At 48.0% G+C, this 19,135-nt stretch overlaps 1 protein-coding gene across 3 annotated transcripts in view; it reads right to left on the bottom strand.

Annotated features, from left to right (window-relative positions):
* Window positions 1–902: 902 nt before the first annotated feature.
* Window positions 903–19,135, bottom strand: part of LOC127314309 (intermembrane lipid transfer protein VPS13) — a 32,459-nt gene continuing 14,226 nt past the window's right edge. The window contains exons 26-48 of one of the 3 annotated variants that reach the window (XM_071823227.1): window positions 18,789–18,917; window positions 18,563–18,715; window positions 17,593–18,186; window positions 17,453–17,524; window positions 16,479–16,943; window positions 16,217–16,403; window positions 15,896–16,136; window positions 15,410–15,784; window positions 14,819–14,935; window positions 14,200–14,473; window positions 14,006–14,119; window positions 13,738–13,821; window positions 5,309–5,359; window positions 5,054–5,227; window positions 4,649–4,965; window positions 4,221–4,565; window positions 4,048–4,129; window positions 3,279–3,425; window positions 2,861–2,965; window positions 2,670–2,780; window positions 2,478–2,582; window positions 2,137–2,206; window positions 903–2,064 (exon numbers count right to left, since the gene is read on the bottom strand). In XM_071823227.1, the coding sequence (XP_071679328.1) occupies window positions 1,403–2,064; window positions 2,137–2,206; window positions 2,478–2,582; window positions 2,670–2,780; window positions 2,861–2,965; window positions 3,279–3,425; window positions 4,048–4,129; window positions 4,221–4,565; window positions 4,649–4,965; window positions 5,054–5,227; window positions 5,309–5,359; window positions 13,738–13,821; window positions 14,006–14,119; window positions 14,200–14,473; window positions 14,819–14,935; window positions 15,410–15,784; window positions 15,896–16,136; window positions 16,217–16,403; window positions 16,479–16,943; window positions 17,453–17,524; window positions 17,593–18,186; window positions 18,563–18,715; window positions 18,789–18,917 (4,974 nt within the window). In that variant the 3' untranslated portion in view covers window positions 903–1,402. The other 2 variants (XM_071823228.1, XM_071823229.1) reach the window with 2 other exon arrangements.

The following is a 19,135-nucleotide window of genomic DNA, read 5'->3' as shown; positions in this document are numbered from 1 at the left end:
CAACTTAAGTGCACTGCAGAGCAACTTTGGTGCCCGGCGATGCAGTTTTTGAACCCTGCAGAGCAACTTTGGCGCCCGATCGAGCAATTTTTAGTGTCATGCGAGCAACTTTGGTACTCGGTCGAGCAATTTTAGTGTCCTAGAGTAACATTAGGAGTTGTTGCTGCAGCTGTTGTAAAGCCTACCATCGTTGTGAATCAAGTGTTTTTGTTGCACACCAAAGTTGCTTTGCCGCATACCAAAATTGTTTTCCCGCACAACAAAGTTGCTCTATCGCGCATCAAAGTTGCTTGTTAAAAAATTGCGTCGAAACATATGAAAATGTGTTCTAGTTTCGAAGCTCTCGTCGTTCGGATTCTAAAAGTGAAAACGGATTGTAATTTCACCGCACGGTTTAAAAGTTACAGCTTTTTTAAAACAACAAAGTGATATTAGCTAGCCTACCATTTCTTTGACAGCTGGACACATCTTTTCATTTGTGTGAGCACTTTCCATTTTGGTATGATTGCTCAGAATAACCAACGGGCATGCATCCGCTCGCTAGACGTGTCCAAAGAAAATATGCAGAAGGGTGTGGGGTGGGGGTACTACTTGGTTGATATTTACAAACTGACTATAGAGTCTTATGCGGCGTATAAAATTTTATGACCCCAGCATGAAGTTGGTAAGTTGCAATTTATTAGTAAGGGCCATGCTACGAGCCCAGTTCTCTTAATCATATATTCTGAGTATGGCCATATGAACGGAGTGTTGAGCTACATTTTGCATAGTCATACATAATCATGCGAAGGCATGTGAGGACAATTTTGCCCATTCAACTTTATTTTAATTCAATTTTTAAGATAGTAATCTTGTAAATCAGTAACTCGTATCAACATTTTGGCAAATCCGAGTCAATTAAATAGCTAAAAGGTCCCGACAATGGTTGGATGGGACCATATATTGACTTGAATTCATTCAAGAAAAATTTGAGTGCCACATTCATTTACAAAGCTGTGGACAAAATTCTCTAAACCTACATTTGTACATCTGGTCTACCAGAAAAACCAAAACCTCAATCCTACCTGTTCCGTGGTGGACCATCCAGGAGAAATGTTGGGATTGTTGGGTTTCCACCGTTATACCACAAAACTACGCCAGCTACTCCAGTCCCTCCTTGTATGTCAGAATCTATCCTGATTTACTAATGATATTAACAACTGATGCTTACAGATGACGATCATTTGTGCTTAACGTGCCTTCGTCAAACGTCTTGTGTCGTATGATGCAGCAGCCACAAGTTGAGCTGTTCCAAGGGTCATCCACGTTCACGTGATGCTGTGCAGTGATCTTGGTCTGAGGTGTATGCTGATTGCTCCCTCTGACAACAACTGTAGTAAGGATCAAGACCTAGAAACACATCTCAGCTAATGTTGCTCCGGTGAAGGATGTTCTTATCCCATCTCCTTGCCTTCCCCTTTTCGATAAGTGCCGTTAAGAACTGCAACGTGCCCTCTGCGTCTTCGATGTTTGGCAGCTCAACACTGAAATGAAATAGTGGAATGAAGGCGGAGCTCCTGGGAATGTCTCTTGATCTGCCTCTTTTGTCCCTTGGAGATGTTTCTCCGTTGCTCCCAACAATGTTAACTACCTCCTGAGCTCTGTCCAGATGAACAATAGATTTGAGCTTCATCTCAGTTTCAATCACCCACTGTGGGTCAGGAGGAACACCGGCAAACTGGGGTGACCCTAGATCCACCAAGTACCGGCTCGAGACTAACAGGAGCAGTTTCTCAGTAAGCACGAGGAACTTTCCAGGCTCTCGGACTGTCTTGCACATGACAAATGTCTCATCCTTCAGCCTGCCACCATCAGCTTGGAGAAGCAGAGATACTCCAATTGCTTCTTCCCAGGAGTATGGGAACAAAGGACGATCTCTGGCCACAGGCCTAGAGAAACGGACACGCAAGCGGTTGGATTCATGAGGATTGCTTCGGTTTCTTATGCTCTGTGCAGTTCTGCCTGTGGCTTCAAGAATACTGGCCATAGGCCTAGCCACAAGCCCAGCTGTTCCCATCGCTATACCTGCAGAACAGATACAGGTCAATGTCACAAACAATAACAGCTGTTTACAAAGGCCTATCAAAATGGCATTACCTGATATAACCCCAGGAAGACCATGTTTCTCAGCACCTCTGATTGGTGATTGGAGAAGCCCAGTCAGACCCTGCAGAACAAGATTGAGATGCAAACAATGTATGCAGTTTAGAGATAAGTCCAATAACATTCTATGGGACAGTGAAAACTGAACGTGTAGGAGTATGTCAGTGAACGGTTGCAGTTAATAAATCGTGTAGAACTATCAAAATTATGTATCAAGAACAACTCGTCAGGCTCCAATGAAAAGGAGGTCATCTGCGATTTAGTAATTACAGGTCAACATGCTTTGGCTATAAAGGGTAAAACAGTAATACTTGATCAAGAGAGATGGATTTCACCTCAAGAAACCCATTCAGTACGCCTTCCCCATGCAAACCTAGCTGTCTTTCCCGTTCATCCAATTTGGAAGCGGCTTGCTCATCATATGTAAATGCAACAAGGCCCTACATAATGAAATTTACGTGAGCTGTGAGACTGAGAATTCTGGAGAGCGTAACTTCCAAATATCAAACTGGAGCTCAGCAAAATACCTTATAGGCAGTTTTACTAAAGTGAGAAGTGGCACTACTGACTGCATAAACTGTATTTCCAATAAGATTTTTTGAACCTTGTGCAATACCGTTTAATAGCTCAACAGGACTCTGTCAAAGAGCAAATTATAGATCTTTAAGAAAAAGGATTAGAGAATTGCTAATTCTTTCTAAGACCTGCATTTACAAACCTGCAATTTCCCTTTCCTTGAGGCAGACATGAAGTCCTTTAAACCAAATCCAACATTCCGGGCAAAACCCATAGGGTTACCTATAACACCAGCAGAGCCAAAAACCTGCACTTACAGTATATTACCACAAATTCTGCTCCCAAATTCATGTAGTAACTATAAACTATTGAAATCCAGAAAATATGAACCAAGGTAGTCCTTAACAGGAAAAGAGAATGAAATGGACAAAATGTTGGCACAAACACATGGTTGCAGCCACTCAGGCACTGCAGAAGATCTGAGAGAGATAACAGACATCCAAGTTTTTGGTTCCAACATTGTCAATAAGCTTAGTAAGGTTATTTTGGACAGCATACTGAGATGCAAAAAATCATACTTGACTAGAACAAACGATAGCTTGAATGGTGTGCCCATTTACCTTATAGAGTTCATGAAGCAACTGCCTGCTATAGTGCCTCACAAGAATATCCTGAATTGATTGCCAACTTGCCATAAGATTTTCTACCATTATTTCTCCTAGATGAACTGGTACTCCTTCAACATCAATGAGGGCCATCAGGCCTCTCTGCAATCCAAATGCATAATTAAGATAACATACAAGGAAATACACTTGTAAATAACTTCACAGAGCATACATACAGAAGAAGCAAATTTATTGCTGTGAACAATACATGTGCAGATGTGCTACCAGGTAACTATTTACACATGGACATTAGTAGTCCAAATTTCCTACAATAGATTAGAGCTTCAGGCCAAGCAAATTTATTGTTTTGGAACTCCAGCATATTTGGGGAGTTGAAGTTAGCATAAAATATCCATTTAAGGCAGAGCCACAGGTGACATACTATCTGTAACAATCAGCAGCGCACTCTCCGAGAGAAAAGAGAACTCAATGGGTCCAGCTTTTGTTGAAGGATGCTGCTACTATACTATCACCGTATAAAATAAACTTGTGTAGTTTCCTCACAAAAAAAGGAAGAACGAATTTATGTAGATAATAAAAGCACAGCCACTGCTCTTATGTAAATACCACTCTTATAAAGAAGGGTTTTCAAAGACATTTTTTTAAGGAAGTAGTAACATTTATAGGGCCAGTAGATATCTATGAGCAACTAACTATCCTCTAAAAGGCACGGTCAAATTCTTATGCAAATATATCTCCCTACAAGGGATGGAGTACTTTTCACCTGAATAGCAGTACTGTTATTGAAGCTTGTGCTGGAGTATGAACCACCTTCATTCCTACTGAGCCATGGAGTGCTAGTAAAACTGCATCAAAAGACACAATCACTGGTAAACTGATAATGTTTTTTCTGCAGTGGTAGGTATTCAGAAAACATAAACACGGAGAAGAGATAACCTGAACGTTAACTTGACAGGAGTCAACTCAAACAATTCAATATATACTTTTTTCTGTTTCCTGGCTAATAGGTGTATCTGTTGCCATGGTGCACCAATCGGGATAACAGAAGGCAGCAGTCCACTGTCTTGATAAGCGTCCACCGTGTAGGAGCTTTGAGGCTTGTCTGATAAGTTCTTTGAAATTTTCTCGTATTCACCAAAAATATCAGCACCACCATATAAAATATTGGAGTCTACACTTTTATCCAACTGACCAAAATGTACTCTAGAGGAAACGGATCTAAAAAAGTCAATCATGCTCAGGACAAGTCGTTCTTCAAGTTCTAGGCAGAAAGGTGCTACACTGCAAACCACCAAATGAAGAAAGTTACCACAAGTTCAGATATGAACATCTGAAATAACATACACCGGTAGGGTAAATAATACCTTATGTTTATACGTTGGTACGAAACAAATGATGCATCTCTAGTTCTCCATTTAACTGCAGCAAACTGCAGCACGGGTTCTAGGGTATTAGAAGAATTTTTACTCTCATTTTGGGATTTCAACTTGGTGTCTATACCCTTCAGAAAATTAGCAGACTTCCCCTTATGACTTCCCTCAAATGACAGCGTGACAGGGTATGGGCTGTCAGAGAACTGATTATCAATTTGCATACTTTGAATATCAACTGTGAATCGCTGCTGATCTAAGCTCTGCATGGCAACAATTCTCATATCCTTGGCAGAAGCAAACAACAATTCCTGTCAAAGAAAAAGAAGTATAGTAAAATAAATGCTGTGCTGAAAATTTCTTGGTGGGATTCAGCATCAACCGTAGCACTCTGTTCACCTGAGGAGAAGAGCTTATCAAGGATATCCCTATGAATGGTAAGTGTATTCTGATAACTTCAGTGAGGTTCAACTCAATCTCCTGTTTCTGATCATCTTTTGGTTCCCTTGATCCAAGAAAACCTGTTTCTTTTGTGTCCATGTTGTGACAGTTCGAATCAATAATACTGAGCACCTGCAGTTTATTATTGCAAATTAAAAACGACCAAGAAAATGCATTGTCCAAATCTTGATACTTAGTGGGCTTTAAAATAACCTTTATTGCTCCCTCCGCATGCACCGATATGCTGAATTTTCTTTCGGCTTTCTGTCAAAAATATTTTTGAAACAGAAGGTCAGAAAGCAACTGGAAAATATCAACAATCTTTAAGCAGACAGATTAAGATTGGGATACTCCCTCCGTCCCATATTAGCTGTCGCAGATTTTCAGATGTATCTAGACACACAAAAAATGTGTCTAGATACATCTAAATTAGCGACAACTAATATGGAACGGAGGGAGTACATAAAAACCAAGCAAAACATTCAGCCTTGGCCCTTTCTTAGATGTGATTAAGTAGTGATTTTCCCTGATCATTATAAACATAACTATGTTTAATCTGGTAAAATAAAACAATTCCCAATGTAACATACTTCTCCACACAAAAAGTTTGAAAGCACAAAAGGTGCCTAAACAAAGGTAAATGTCCTTGGCCAGCTGATCTGGCGCACACTTCAAATGCTTCTGAAGGTGTTGATCGAGTCCAAATCTTACGGTCAAGCACATGGCATAGCACGTCCTTATCCTGTGAAGCACCACTCCATCCATCTATCGTTCAATGCAGGTCCCTCCCTCCCTCGTCCCCTTCCTCCCTCTCCCTCTTCATCTCTCTCTCTCTTCGAAGTCCTAACCAGCAGATCGGAGAAGGCTCTGGCCTCTGGGTAGTTGCTGCCGTCGAGCACGAGGGGCCCTCCCGTTTGCACCAAAATAGGCTGATGGCGACCTCATGCACGTGTCCAAGTGGGACCTCTTACTCTTAGCTTGGGGAGATTTCACTTGGGGTGTGGCCACACTCCCCAACTTCCATGCTGACAAATGAGATGAAGCTTTTACTCACCACCGCATCTGGTAGGGAAGAGGTGGGAATGTAGCAAACTGTGATTTTTGTTGCTATTTTACTCTTGGTCGTTGCAAAAAGAGACAAACGATTTAGGTTGGCACAAATAGGTGGTGCTGTGTAACAGAGAAAAGACTTGGCTGTTATGTTGCATAAGTTCATCTTTGATTGGGAAAATATTATTTTTCCATAATTCTGCATTTGATCAATAATTGCTACATAAGTTTTTGAATTTTACTTCATACTCCCTCCGTTTCAAAGCATAAGGCGTCCTCGTTTTACGTGTTTTTTGTTTGACCAAGAATTACTTATATATAAAGATTATTTGTATGAAATTAGCATCATTAGAAAGTGCTTTTCAATACGAATCTAACGATACTAATTATAATTCCTAAAGTCCCTAGGACTAACAAAGTTAGCCCTGTACAGTTTTCTTTCTTTCTTTCTTGTTTTCCTTTTGTAGCTCTGCTACTCCCTGTATGCTCCCGTCTTCTCGACGGTTTTCTTCTAATATATTATGACGCATGCTTTGGCATGTGTTCGAGAAAAAAAAAGATACTAATTATAATTAAAATTTTGGAGCCGATGAGGCCACACGATTCTAGACGCAGCGCGCGCCCCCTCCCCTCCAGCCTGTAGCCCCGCCGCCGACAAGCCCTTCCGGTAGGTTCCCTCCCTCCCAGCCCCTTCTTCCTCCTCTGCGGCATGGCCTCCGACGACAGCAACGGCGGCCGCCGCCGCAGCGACCGGTGGCTGGCCTCCGACGACGACGGCTCCTCCAGCCGCGGCTCGCGCAGCTACAGCAGCGTTGCGCGCACGCCGCCGCGCGCGCCTCGCCGGCCTCTCCGCCCGGCGGCCTGCTGCTGCGCCGGCGGCGGCGGCGCCTCAACGCGCACCCGCCTCCACTCGCCTCGGCCCCCGCTCGGAGGTCCACCGCCCCGCTCCTGCGGCAACTCGCGGCGCCGACGCGGAGGGATGGCTCCGGCCTCGGCGCAGCACCACCAGCGGCGCCGACCGCAGCACGACGCCGGCGCCACGCAGCGGCAGCCGCGGCGCAGCCCCTCGCCGGAGGCAGAGGCGGGGCTCTGTTTCCGCTGCTTGGAGCTCGGGCATGCCGTCCGTGATCGCATCAACGAACCGCGCTGCCGCCGCTGCCTGCTCTCCGGCCATGGCTCCCGGAATCGCACGCCGGAACAGCGCGACTACGACCGTGCCCGCGCCCGCCTCCCGCCGCTGCAGCGCGCCCCCGCCCTCCGGGCCCGTGCGGCACCGCCGCCACCACCGCCGCCCGCCGCCGCCTCTTCAACACCAGGAACGCGCCATGGTGGTTTCTTCGGCGCTGCGCCGATCGTGGGCGCCTTGGAGCCGGACCGTGTCATCGTGCCCTGCACCGCCGAGATGGAGGAGGCAGAGGCTGTCCCGCGCCGTGCCATGGTCGCGACCATCATCGGCACGCGGCCGGCGGTCACCGCCGACGCCGTCTCGCACCTCGCTCTGCGCGACTTTCGACCGCACCCCGACGAGTTCTCCGTCCACCCGCACCATCCCGAGGACTTCCTCATCATCTTCGCCTCCCAAAGACAACCGCAACCGTGTCTCCGGCGACCACTTCCTCGCACCACCGGCTTCTCGCTCAACCTGCGGCCATGGTGCAAGCTCGCCCACGCCGGGCCGTGGACAGCTTGATCAACGCGTCGAGGTACGCCTCCGCGGCATCCCCGCACAGCCTCGGCAGCTGTCCACGGCGGAGGCCTTGCTGCGCGGTAGTTGGCCGGGTTGAGAGCCCGCACGCCGAGACTCGCACCCGCGCCGACATGGCCACCTTCCGCTAACCGCTCGTGCTCGGGATCCCGACGCCATCCGGCGCCATGCCGTGCTCGAGGTTGTGGAGATCATCCCCGCGCAATCCATGTCCCAGGCGCCCACGCTCCGGACGCTCACGTACCCCATCTCCATCGACGTTGGCCTGCCGCGGCCATCGCTCCGCCACGCAGCGTGCGGACGACCCTGGTCGTGGCACCGGAGGTGCCGGCGATGGCCGTGCGATCACGACGATGGACGGCCCCAAGCTCGGCGGCGCGGCCGTGGACGCAACGCCGGCGCCCGAACAATGACTCGCCGCCACCACCGGGCGGGCCGACGGCTTGGCCATGGATTCGCCGCTGCCACGGGCTGTCATGCAACGGGGTAGACGCGCCGACGGTGTGGCGTGCGACGCAATGCGCCGGCCGCCGCGTGCTCGGCCGCAGCTCCGACGTACGGACCATGCAGCCTTGGCCTGGCCAGGGTGGGCCACGACGGCAAAGCAGACGAAGCTTTTGGCGCAGGAAGGACTCTGCACCCGACCCCACTACGGCGCACAGTCCACCACCAGGATCTGACCAAGTCCAGAACGGGACAAGGGAAGGGGCAGATGGCACCTCCCCTGTGGCCGCTCCCCCGACCACCACTGCGCCGGACCCCACCACGGCTTCCACCCCATCGTCGTCTACCGCCTATGGCGCCAATCCAGCTGCGCCCACACCTAGCCCGAGGCCCACCTGGTTTGTCGGAACCAAGATACGGCGCCAACAGCTCCTTCTTTCGAAGGGAGCGAGGTCCCCATCCCCTCGCCAGTGACCGAGGAGGATCGGTTGTCGGGCAACTCCTGTGCATCGCCACCATCAGCCTCTGGCGCGGGCGTGGACGCTAGTGTGGACCGGTCCACGGACCTTGGGCGGGAAGAAACGCCAACGAGTCCTAGGGCTGAGCTGGCCTCGCGACACCGCCCAGACGACCTCGTCTCGCAAGTGGAAGAGACGCAGCCCCGGATGCGCAAGCCCGGGGGCCGCCGGCCCGAAGATGCTGCGGCCCACGAGAAACAACCGACGCAGCCACCACCACGCCGAGCAAGTTCAGGTCGCCACCGGTGGTCATGCGCCGTCTCCGCAACGCGCGCGCGCAGCGCAGCGCAGCCACGGCAGCCCACCATCCTTTACGTTGGGAGAGTTCCCGACCGCCGCCACCGGCAGCCTTGGTGCTGCGCTGCCCACTCTGGGAAACGCCCGCGGAGGCCTCCGGTGTTCTCTCCGAGACGTGGCCGATCGGCCGCCGTGGCTGCTTCGACAATGGGAACCACCGCGCCGCCAACGGCGGAGAGACGCGCCCATGTCCAGTGTCCTGCGCACGCCGGGGCTGCTTGACCTCCATGAGAAGATAACCCCGAGACGATGAAGGCCTACGACAAGGTGTTTGCGATGCCGATTCCCATCGACATCCTGCGCGCCATTGCCGCCCTGGTCGACGCAGAGCTCCCTCGGGCCCCTGATGCTTTGCCTTGCACGGTCTTTGCCCGAGGCCAAGTGCCGCAGATCTAGCCGCATGCTAGTTCCCTACGTCGATTCCGTCCATCATGTTAGAAAACCTTAAGATGCTAGTTTGGAACGTGCGTGGGCTCAACTCCAAGGCACGTAGGATCGCCATCCGTGCACTTGTAGCGACCACGAATGCCTCTATCGTGTGCTTCCAGAAACAAAGATCAACTTATTCTACTACGGTCTCATTACGGAGACGCTTGGTGCCGAGTTCGACGATTTTGTTTACCTACTGCGGACGGTACACGCGGTGGTATCCTCTTGGCGTGGCGAGTAGGACGGTGGCCATCACCGATCCCATATTCACCACCAACATTCTCACGGCCAAGGTGCACATTGTCGCCACCGCACTCGGTGGCTATCTGTGGTTTATGGGCCACAAGAGGAGGCCGACAAGGTGGAGTTCCTCCGCGAGATACGCGAGTTGCGACCAAACTGCCGGGGCCTTGGATGATCTGCGGAGACTTCAACCTTATCTACTGGGACGAAGACAAGAACAACAACAACTCGGATAGGCGTATGATGGGTCGCTTTAGGCGCTGCATCAACGACCTCGCTTTGAAGGAAATTTACTTGAGCGGCCGGCGATACACTTGGACCAATGGGCAGGATCCTCCGACACTCGTCCTCCTCGACAGGTGCCGTGCACCTGATCGGGAAGAGCTCATTGGCGAGTGCAGCCTTCGCTGCCTCGCATCTCGTAGTCTCCGATCATAGTCCCCTCGTCGCTTGATCGCTCACCCACGCCGCCGGTTCATCGCCGCTTCCATTTTGAGGAGTTACGGATTCGCCTTAACGGCTTTCAGAAGTGGTTGCCGAGGCCCGGGCCTCGGTGGGCAGCACCGACCCCTTCGAGCGGCTCATGCTACGCCTCCAGGCGACGGCCAGCAAGCTCACAAGCCGGGCCGCCAAGCTGGTGGGGAACGTGCGCCACAAGCTGGCCATCCGTAGGAGCTTATGCGCGATTCGACAAAGCCCGCGAGGACCGGACACTTACGCCGCATGAGATATGGCTTCACAAGGCGCTGAAGCTCTCCCACCTTGGGTATGCATCCCTCGAGCGCACGATCGCAAGGCAAAGGGCTAGGATCGCCAATCTTAGGGATGGCGACGCGAATACGGCTTTTTTCCACCAGCAATGTTCCTACCGTCGTCAAAAGAATCGCATTCACAGCTTCATGGTGGGAAACCGGGTGATTGACCAACCAGCCGAGATGGCGGAGGCGGCGTTTGCCCATTTCGACGCCCTCATTGGCTCGACGGCTGACCGTGACTGTACCCTACAATTGGAGCATCTGATCGACCCCGCCGCGGACCTTGCTGAGCTCGACGAGCCGTTCACGGACGACGAGGTATGGGCTGCTGTCAAGCGCCTTCCTGCTCGCAAGGCGCCAGGGCCCGATGGATTCAACTGCTGAATTCCTTCAGGCCTGCTGGCCCCCTGGTCAAGCACGACATATTGGCTGTCTTCCAAAGAATCGAACGAGCTCCGGGGCAGAGGCTTCCACAAGCTCAACCAGGCCCTGCTTACCTTGCTGCCAAAACGCCCGGATGCCGAGACTCTCGGTGATTACCGCCCCATCAGCCTCGTGCACCTCATCGGCAAGGTTGCAGCGAAAGTTTTGTCGCTGCGCTTGGCCCCAAAGCTTGATCGCCTTGTCAGCAAGAACCAGAATGCTTTCATCGGTGGACGTAGTCTCCATGACAACTTCGTTCTTGTCCGACAGTCCATGCGACAGCTGCACCAGCTGCGTGCGCCGAGAGTGCTGCTAAAGCTCGATCTTGCCAAAGCATTCGACACCATCTCCACGGGCTTTCTGTTCGACGTCCTCCGGAGGTACGGGTTCGGCGCCAAGTTCTTGGACTGGCTCGCGATACTCCTTTCCTCTCGCGAGCACACGAGTGTTGGTCAACGGATGCCCTGGGCCTGTCTGGCATCGCCGGGGCGTGGCAAGGCGACCCTCTGTCGCCGCAGCTTGTTCGTCCCGGCCGTTGACACTGCGGGGCGGCTGATCATGCGCTGTTGATGCCGGAATTCTTCAGCGCCGCACCCGACTAAGATGATCCCGGTGGTTTCCCTATATGCCGATGATGTGGTGATGTTTTGCCATCCTACCAGGGAGGATACCGGCGCCGTGAGGGCGATCCTACACCTGTTTGGCCGAGCCTCTGGGCTCCTCGTCAACTATGGTAAAAGCTCCGCCACTATGCTCAACTGTGAGCCGGACGACAACGAGGTGATCGCGGCAACTCGGGATGCCGGCTTGCGGAGCTGCCACCGACCTACCTTGGCATACCGCTCACGCTCCGCCGCCCTACCCGTGCGCAGAGATGCAGCGGTCGGCAAAACCGCGGCCAAGCTACCCACCCGGAAGTCTAGGCTCATGGACCGCTCCGGAAGGCTAGTCCTTGTGAAATCTGTTCTCGCTGCGATCCCCCTACATCAGATCCTTGTCTTTGCAGCCGCCGAAATGCATCCTAAAGCTCCTTGAGAAAATCCAGAGAGGCTTCCTTTGGGACGGCCGCGCCGAGGCCAACGGCGGGCATTGCCACGTTAATCGGCAAGCTGTATGCAGGCCTCTATCTCTTGGAGGCCTTGGTGTTCGGGACATGGAGAGGGCCGGGCTCGCGCTTCGGATGCGATGGCTTTGGTATAACGGAACGGATCAAGTCGAGCATGGAGTGGGCTTGAGCTGCAATTCTCGCGCCAGAGCAGAGCCTGTTCTTTGCCTCGACGCACATGATCGTCGGCGACGGACACCTCGGCAGATTCTCGGGAAGACGGATGGATCGCCGGTCGCACTGTCGGTCAAATCGCTTCGAGCTATACGCATGTATCCCTAAGAGACGTCGGAAGGCAACCTCCATCAGAGATGGGCTGCTCGACCACAGCTGGGCGCGTGACATCCACGGCGTGCTTGGACTCCAAGAGCTGGGCCAGTACCTTATGCTCTGGACACGGGTGGAGGCGACTGTCCTCACAGACCAGCCTGATCAGATCGTCTGGAGATGGAGCACAAACGGCGTTTACTCGGCTAAGTCCTGCTACCGGAGCACATTCCAGGGGTCCAGGGCTTGCCCGGCCTGGAAGCTGCTGTGGAAAACTTGGGCGCCTCCGCGCGTCAAATTCTTCCATTGGTTGGCTAACAAAGACCGGTGCTGGACGGCGGAGCGGCTACGACGGCGAGGGCTGCAGCACCATCCTCGGTGCCTGCTATGCGACCAAGAGGCCGAGTCCATGCATCACCTCACCTTGGCTTGCCCCTTCTCTAGGCAGGTTTGGTACGACACACTGTCCTGGCTACGGCTTACTTGTCGACCTCCTGACGGCGAGCCTACCCTCCACGAATGGTGGACTACTGCAAGGCAGCACACACCCAAGCCAATGCGAAAAGGCCTTGCAACCGCCACGCTTCTTGTGCCCTGGTTGATTTGGAAGCACCGAAACTCGTGTGTCTTCGATGGAGAGCAGCCGTCCATCCAGAGAGTGAATGACAAGATCAAGGCAGAGGCGGCACTTTGGGCGAGAGCTGGAGCCCTTGGCCTTCGCGCCGTGTTACCTGTAGACTGGGATGTGCACTAGTTTTTCTGTTAGTTGCCGGTTGTTTTTCACCCTCCATGGAGGTGTGATCTTGTAACAAACTATTCTTCTCCTTTGCAATGAAAAGAAACGCAATGTCATTGCGTTTTCTCGAAAAATAATTAAAATTTTGTTGCTCAATTTTTATGGTCAAAGTTCATCTTGGAATACGTGTGTGCCTTATTCTTTGAAACGGAGGTAGTATTAAAAAGTTCTGTTGCAACGGAAGTTCGATTTTGTTACAGTACTCTCCCCTCTTTGGTGTCTTCCTCTGATTCCTTGTTAGTTTCTTCGTCCTCTTGATCTCTAGCTGCAATATTGTGTCATATGAGGTGAGGCCAGCTCATAGCAGGGAGGGAGGTGGCCAGAAAGAAAAGGGATAAGTTTTTTCCACAGGGAGGTGAGACGTGGAAGAGGACAGAGAACGGTGGGTGAGGAAAGGCCAAGCCTTGAATGGCATTTGATTGCATGGCTGATTGGTTGTCGAGCTAGCTGATTGGATACACTTGGTCGACTGGCCGACGCCTAGAGCTTGCATTAAAAAATGACTCGTGATTAAGTAGTTCTTCTGAAATTCCAGTCAATATTAGCTTGTTAACAAGAAAAATGGCGAGTTGGCACGACATGCTAGTCCAAGTTGAAGACATTAAATTACCTCAGGCGTGGAAGGTAGGGACACATGAACATCATCACTGAGAACATCCAGATTATATGTACCCAAACTCCGTTCCCCAGGAACCTATACGATTGTACGGAAGAGAAACCATTTAGTATACTTGTTTAACACAATAATCTGAAGAAAATACTCCCTCTGTTCATGTTTAATCGACACAACATCTGTACATATGTAAGCTATTCCATGTGCAGCAGTCATGTCGATTTATTCCGAACGGAGGGAGTAAATTATAAGCTCAATAAACTACCTCAACAGTAAGACGGTGAGGATAGCAAGGTTCATCCCAGGCATATTGACAAGACGTGTAAGGATATACGATTGTTTCAATAGATTCACATCTCTGCTGATATATCCGCAATTTCTGGATTTATAAAAAAAAGAAATCATATAAACTTGAGAGCCATACAGTTTCAAGAAAGCTACAGAGCAAGAACTATTTACCTCGAGAGAAAAGTTGTCAATCCTGTAAGGTACGAAACCAGTCTTGTCATCAGACAGCAGAATCAGTATTGTACCGGTGGTGCTATTATTTCTTCCAGCAATTTTGTTGTTGTGTATGTCTATATCAGCATTTTGTACTTCCACTCGAACCATGTTTGACACACCTGAGGCACTATTCCTCATTTTCACTTGAGCATCTCCCAGGTGGTCAGGGAAAAAACTACCAGACCATTGCCATCCCGGCCCATCAAATCGAATCGAGACAAGCAACTCTCTGCAAACAGAGTTTTATCAGCACAAACAGTAAAGACTGGAAAAGGATGTATAGAGAAAACAGATAACCATAACATTCTGATAAGATTGACAGCTGAAATCAGTAGTTTGTAATGCAAGTCCCATCAGTCTTAACAGGGGCTGTGAAATGAATGAACCACTGGAAAAATGAGCCATCCACCATCTGAATCCAAATTTCTGAATATATATATATATATATATATATTCATGAACCATAAGCTCCTCCATATTTATCGTTTTACCATTTCATAAAAGCAAACTAAGCAAAGCTAATTGAGAACAAAAATTCATGGCTAAGCTCCAGAAACAAAGGATAGTAACTCACCTGGCTGTATCAGCCCAGTGAAGAAAAGAGTGTTGCCCAGAACTTAAATGCTTAGAAAATCTTGTTCCCTTTTGTTTATAGAACAGATCATTGGTGCAGGCATTACAAATCACATACCTGCAAAACAGGGGAAACAGATGATGGAGTAACTCATTAGCCAGGCCACCATAGAACGAAAGAGTTACATGGCAGGAAAAAATGAAAGAAACTGAATAATAGTTTTGGTTGGCTACAGGGCTAAGTTACAATGCAATAAGATAAAAGAGACATACGCCTGAAATTATAGCATTCCAGAACTATAATGACGACCACAGTTAACCATATTAAAAAGAATGAACCACAAAATGCTACTGCACAGCTCTGTGTGCTAAGTTTCATTTGTTATGGGAAAACTAAATAATTATGGTAAGCTACAATCGTTTCCATTTTTGATGTGCTTTGCTTTTCTTTCCAGTGAGTGGACCTGGCTCCAAAACTTACTATAACTTGACAGATAATCACGAGCGCTGAAAACAAATAGGTAATTATGGGTACTGAAAAACAATGTTATTGCCATAACAAACAGGTGATGAAATGGTATCTTCCAATTACCTTGGCTGGAAAGCGACAGCCTTTGTTCTCCCAAAGAGTTCTGTTGAAACAGGTACAGAAGTTACAGCAACTAAAAAGGCACTAGAAGTAGATGATTGTGGAATAGTGAGACTCGTTGAACCACTGGCAGGGACAAGGAGAAATGGACTCGACCAATCTCGTCGATTTGCTTCAGTTCCGCTATTAGGTACAGATGCATTCAGCTTAACCAAGAGTTCAGTTGCAGGTGTATGTCCAGCAGGAGCAAACATATAAGCTTTAGCATCTTTGTCACATTCTTTCTGCACATGCTCACTGCTATTTATAGCTCTTCTGTTGGAATGAGAGCTGCATCCATCAATAAAATCCAACTTTGGGATTTTATTTGCAAAGCCTCTGGTATAAGAAACACACACAAGTTACTACAGATATAAGAACCAAAAAAAAAACAAAGTTAAGATTTTAACACAAGCATATGGATGCTTTAAGGGGCAGAGAGCCACTGACTGCATGGATGGGTCTTCTGAAACAAGAGAAAGGCCATTTTTTCCAAGCACATGTCGAGTGTGCCCATCTAACTCAAAATTACAAGGGATAACAAGGGTGGACCCGCTCCTCTCATAGCTGCTTTCTGTGACTGTAAGCAAGAGATCTGTGCAATTGTACAACAGAAATGGCACAGAAAGGTACAGCTCTCTTGCACCAGAACGAGCATCTGTTGCTTTCTCCAGTGTAACATTGAAAGGACCTGCAGAAGAAACAACTACCAAAGTTTTAGGTATTCACTATCAAATTATTCAGAGTAGAGAGAAAGACCGAACTACATACATTTTGACACATTTGAGTAGAATGCAATCGTCTCTGTTGAGGAAAATTGTAAGCCATTTGATGTGGTTCCAGTAGAAAATGATTCCACACGGGGAAACTTTATGGCCAAGGACCTGTAATCTTGAATATGAAATGTGATTCCAAGATCGTTGGAGGGGTCAACAAAATAAATAGAGGCAGTGCCGACCTGGAAATAGATTGAGTAGCAGATTAGAGAAAAATTAGAGTTAGATGATATATCTGCATGGTGTCAGAAACTTGCCTCCTTAAGTGAAACCTGATGCGCAACCCCCCCATTATCTATTGTCAAAGATATGCATACAGGGAGATAATTCTTTATGAGAAGAGGCGTACTAAGTCTGACTTGCCGGATAAAATGTATCCTTGTCGATGTCTGTTTAGAAGCCTTTGAAGCAGGATTTCCGAGATTTGGTTGTGCATTCAAATGGTCAGTGCAGTACTGACCTCTCTGGGAACTACTAGATGAAGGGACAGTGTACTCTTCAACAGATACACAGCAGCGAAATGGATCGTTACTAGGGTGAGAAGGATAGCACACAGACGATTTCATAAACCCGACCCTGCTTTCACGTGAAAGTAAACTTGATAAGGAGTGAGTTTCACTCCACAAATAAGTTCTGCCGACAGGATGCCACCTAATGTGACCAGCCTCGGACAAATGAACCGGCAGGGGAATCTCTTTGTTTGGAAGAATCGGCCCGATTACCTGCAGAACAAGGTTTCTTGAGAAATCTCATGTTTGGTTCCTCGTGGCTCATCAATGTAATCAAGAGTTCACGACTGTGAGTGGCCAAGAGGTTGATATTAGGTAGACAATGAAGTATACAATAACACGTTTAGAAGCGAAAAAATGCACAGACTTAAGCAGGGCATCCACCCTGCAGCATACTCTGCACATTGTGCAAGAATACAACCAGAGTTAAAAGCTGCTGGTAGCAGGCAAGCTACCGGAGCTCATCGTTGAATTGTTCTTTGGCACCTGGTCTACTTTTATTTCACATAAATTAATATTTTGCATCAACGTGACATTAAAGTTCGAACAGGAGTTACCAACCACCTGCTGTTTGCCAAGTTTCAAACCAGTTTTTTTCATGTTTTTCTCTAATCTAAAACACGACTGAACAATCTAACGGCACAATGAGGCCAACATCCATTTACCTTTATCAATATTTTTTGAAACAGTTGCAAAGAGAATTAGGGTGTATATGGATATACCTTTGAAGAAACACCAAATGGTATATCAAACCGCAACTCAAGGGGCATTGATGTTGCATTGTGGAGTATGACCTATAAAAAGAGACCATAAGCCCGTGCATGCAGCTAATGATGTAACTGATCATTTAAAAGGTTATTACCGTCGAGTAAACGCGTACGAGTTTGCTATAATTCTGTAAGGAAACATCAAGTACGACAGGCACAATTAATCCATCATGATGACTACCCTTTCTATTGGATCCAAATGCTTCCAAGCTTTCTTCACAAATAACTGGCTTCTTACTCGAAGAGAAGTTTACTTCAAAGAAGTAAATGCCCACAAGGTCAATCGAAATTGGCTTAGAGGACCCGGAAGTTCCGTCAAACTCAATGGAAATCATATAGTGTGAGACTGCACTCATCCATTTCTCAATGAGGTGTTCAGAAGATCGTGCTTCCCTGTGCTGGAAGAAGAATTCATCTAGAGTTTCTTCAACATAAATTGGGACAGAATATCCTGCTGGCACAGAATTTTCATCTACTACAGAGAAACTATCAATGTCATCTGAATTAACAGCACCACGATACACCTTGAAACTAAATGGCAATGATGTGTCATTTGAGAGAATATATGGCGCATATCTTCGTGTGTGCACATCACGGCTTAATCTCAGGATTCCAGGATCTTCTCGAAGACCCCCACCACTACTTGGATTAAGAGAATCTGTAATCATCTCACTAAGTCTGAGGATAGCCTGCAGATGCAAATCATGAGATCAGAGCAACATATCTGAGAATCAGGATTTAGAACACATGCAGATACCACATTACTGAGTTGATTTTTAAGAAATTAAGCTAAGTACTCCCTCCGTCCAAAAATAAGTGACTCAACTTTTTCTAGATACGGTTGTGCATCTAAATACATCCGTATCTAGAAAAAGTTGAGTCACTTATTTTTGGACGGAGAATGTGTCAATGTTCCTTGAGAACAGATATATAGCTACAATATATCTGCAGAACCTACTGTCCTAGTTCCTGAATCACCATTTAATCAAAAACATATAATATTGATAAACAAAACAAATTGCTTCTTGACATGTTTGGAAAGTATAATATGCCAGGATCATGTACCTCGATCAAGGGTTCTGATATATTTACATTAAGCTGCTTGCTTGAATTCAGCGACACCTCGGTACTGGGAGATACATCCAGTGCATCATCAGCACATTTTTGAAGTACATTTAACTGAATGCTTGAGGGCTCTATAAAAGGCTCCCACATAACCTGCACATGTATCTATTGTTATTCCTTTACCATGAAGAACGAAATACTGGACAAGTACAAAGGATGACTTTACCTTGTCAATATTGTTGTAATTTATTAAAAAATCAACAGAAACAGAAACTTCCGTTCCATCACGCATTTGACTAAATTGCAGTAACAGGTTCTTCACCAAGGTTTCTATAACAGGCCCGTGACTACTCCACTGTCAAAGCATTACCAAGAATCAGAATGAGTCAAATGTTAATTCTTGACTTGAGCGTATTTGGGTACATATAAAGCACACGCAAACATAAACCAAATTTTCTTGTTCGATTAATTCCAAAATAAACTCTCTTTTTGTTAAGGACAAAATAAAACTATAAAGTCGCTTTACAAATTGAACTGCAAGGTTTGACCAAACAGAGTTAACGATCCATTACT

This window comes from Lolium perenne, chromosome 7, assembly GCF_019359855.2.
Source record: "Lolium perenne isolate Kyuss_39 chromosome 7, Kyuss_2.0, whole genome shotgun sequence".
Lineage (NCBI taxonomy): Eukaryota > Viridiplantae > Streptophyta > Magnoliopsida > Poales > Poaceae > Lolium > Lolium perenne.
Note: the sequence above shows the minus strand (reverse complement) of the source record. Positions and strands in the feature narration are given on the sequence as shown.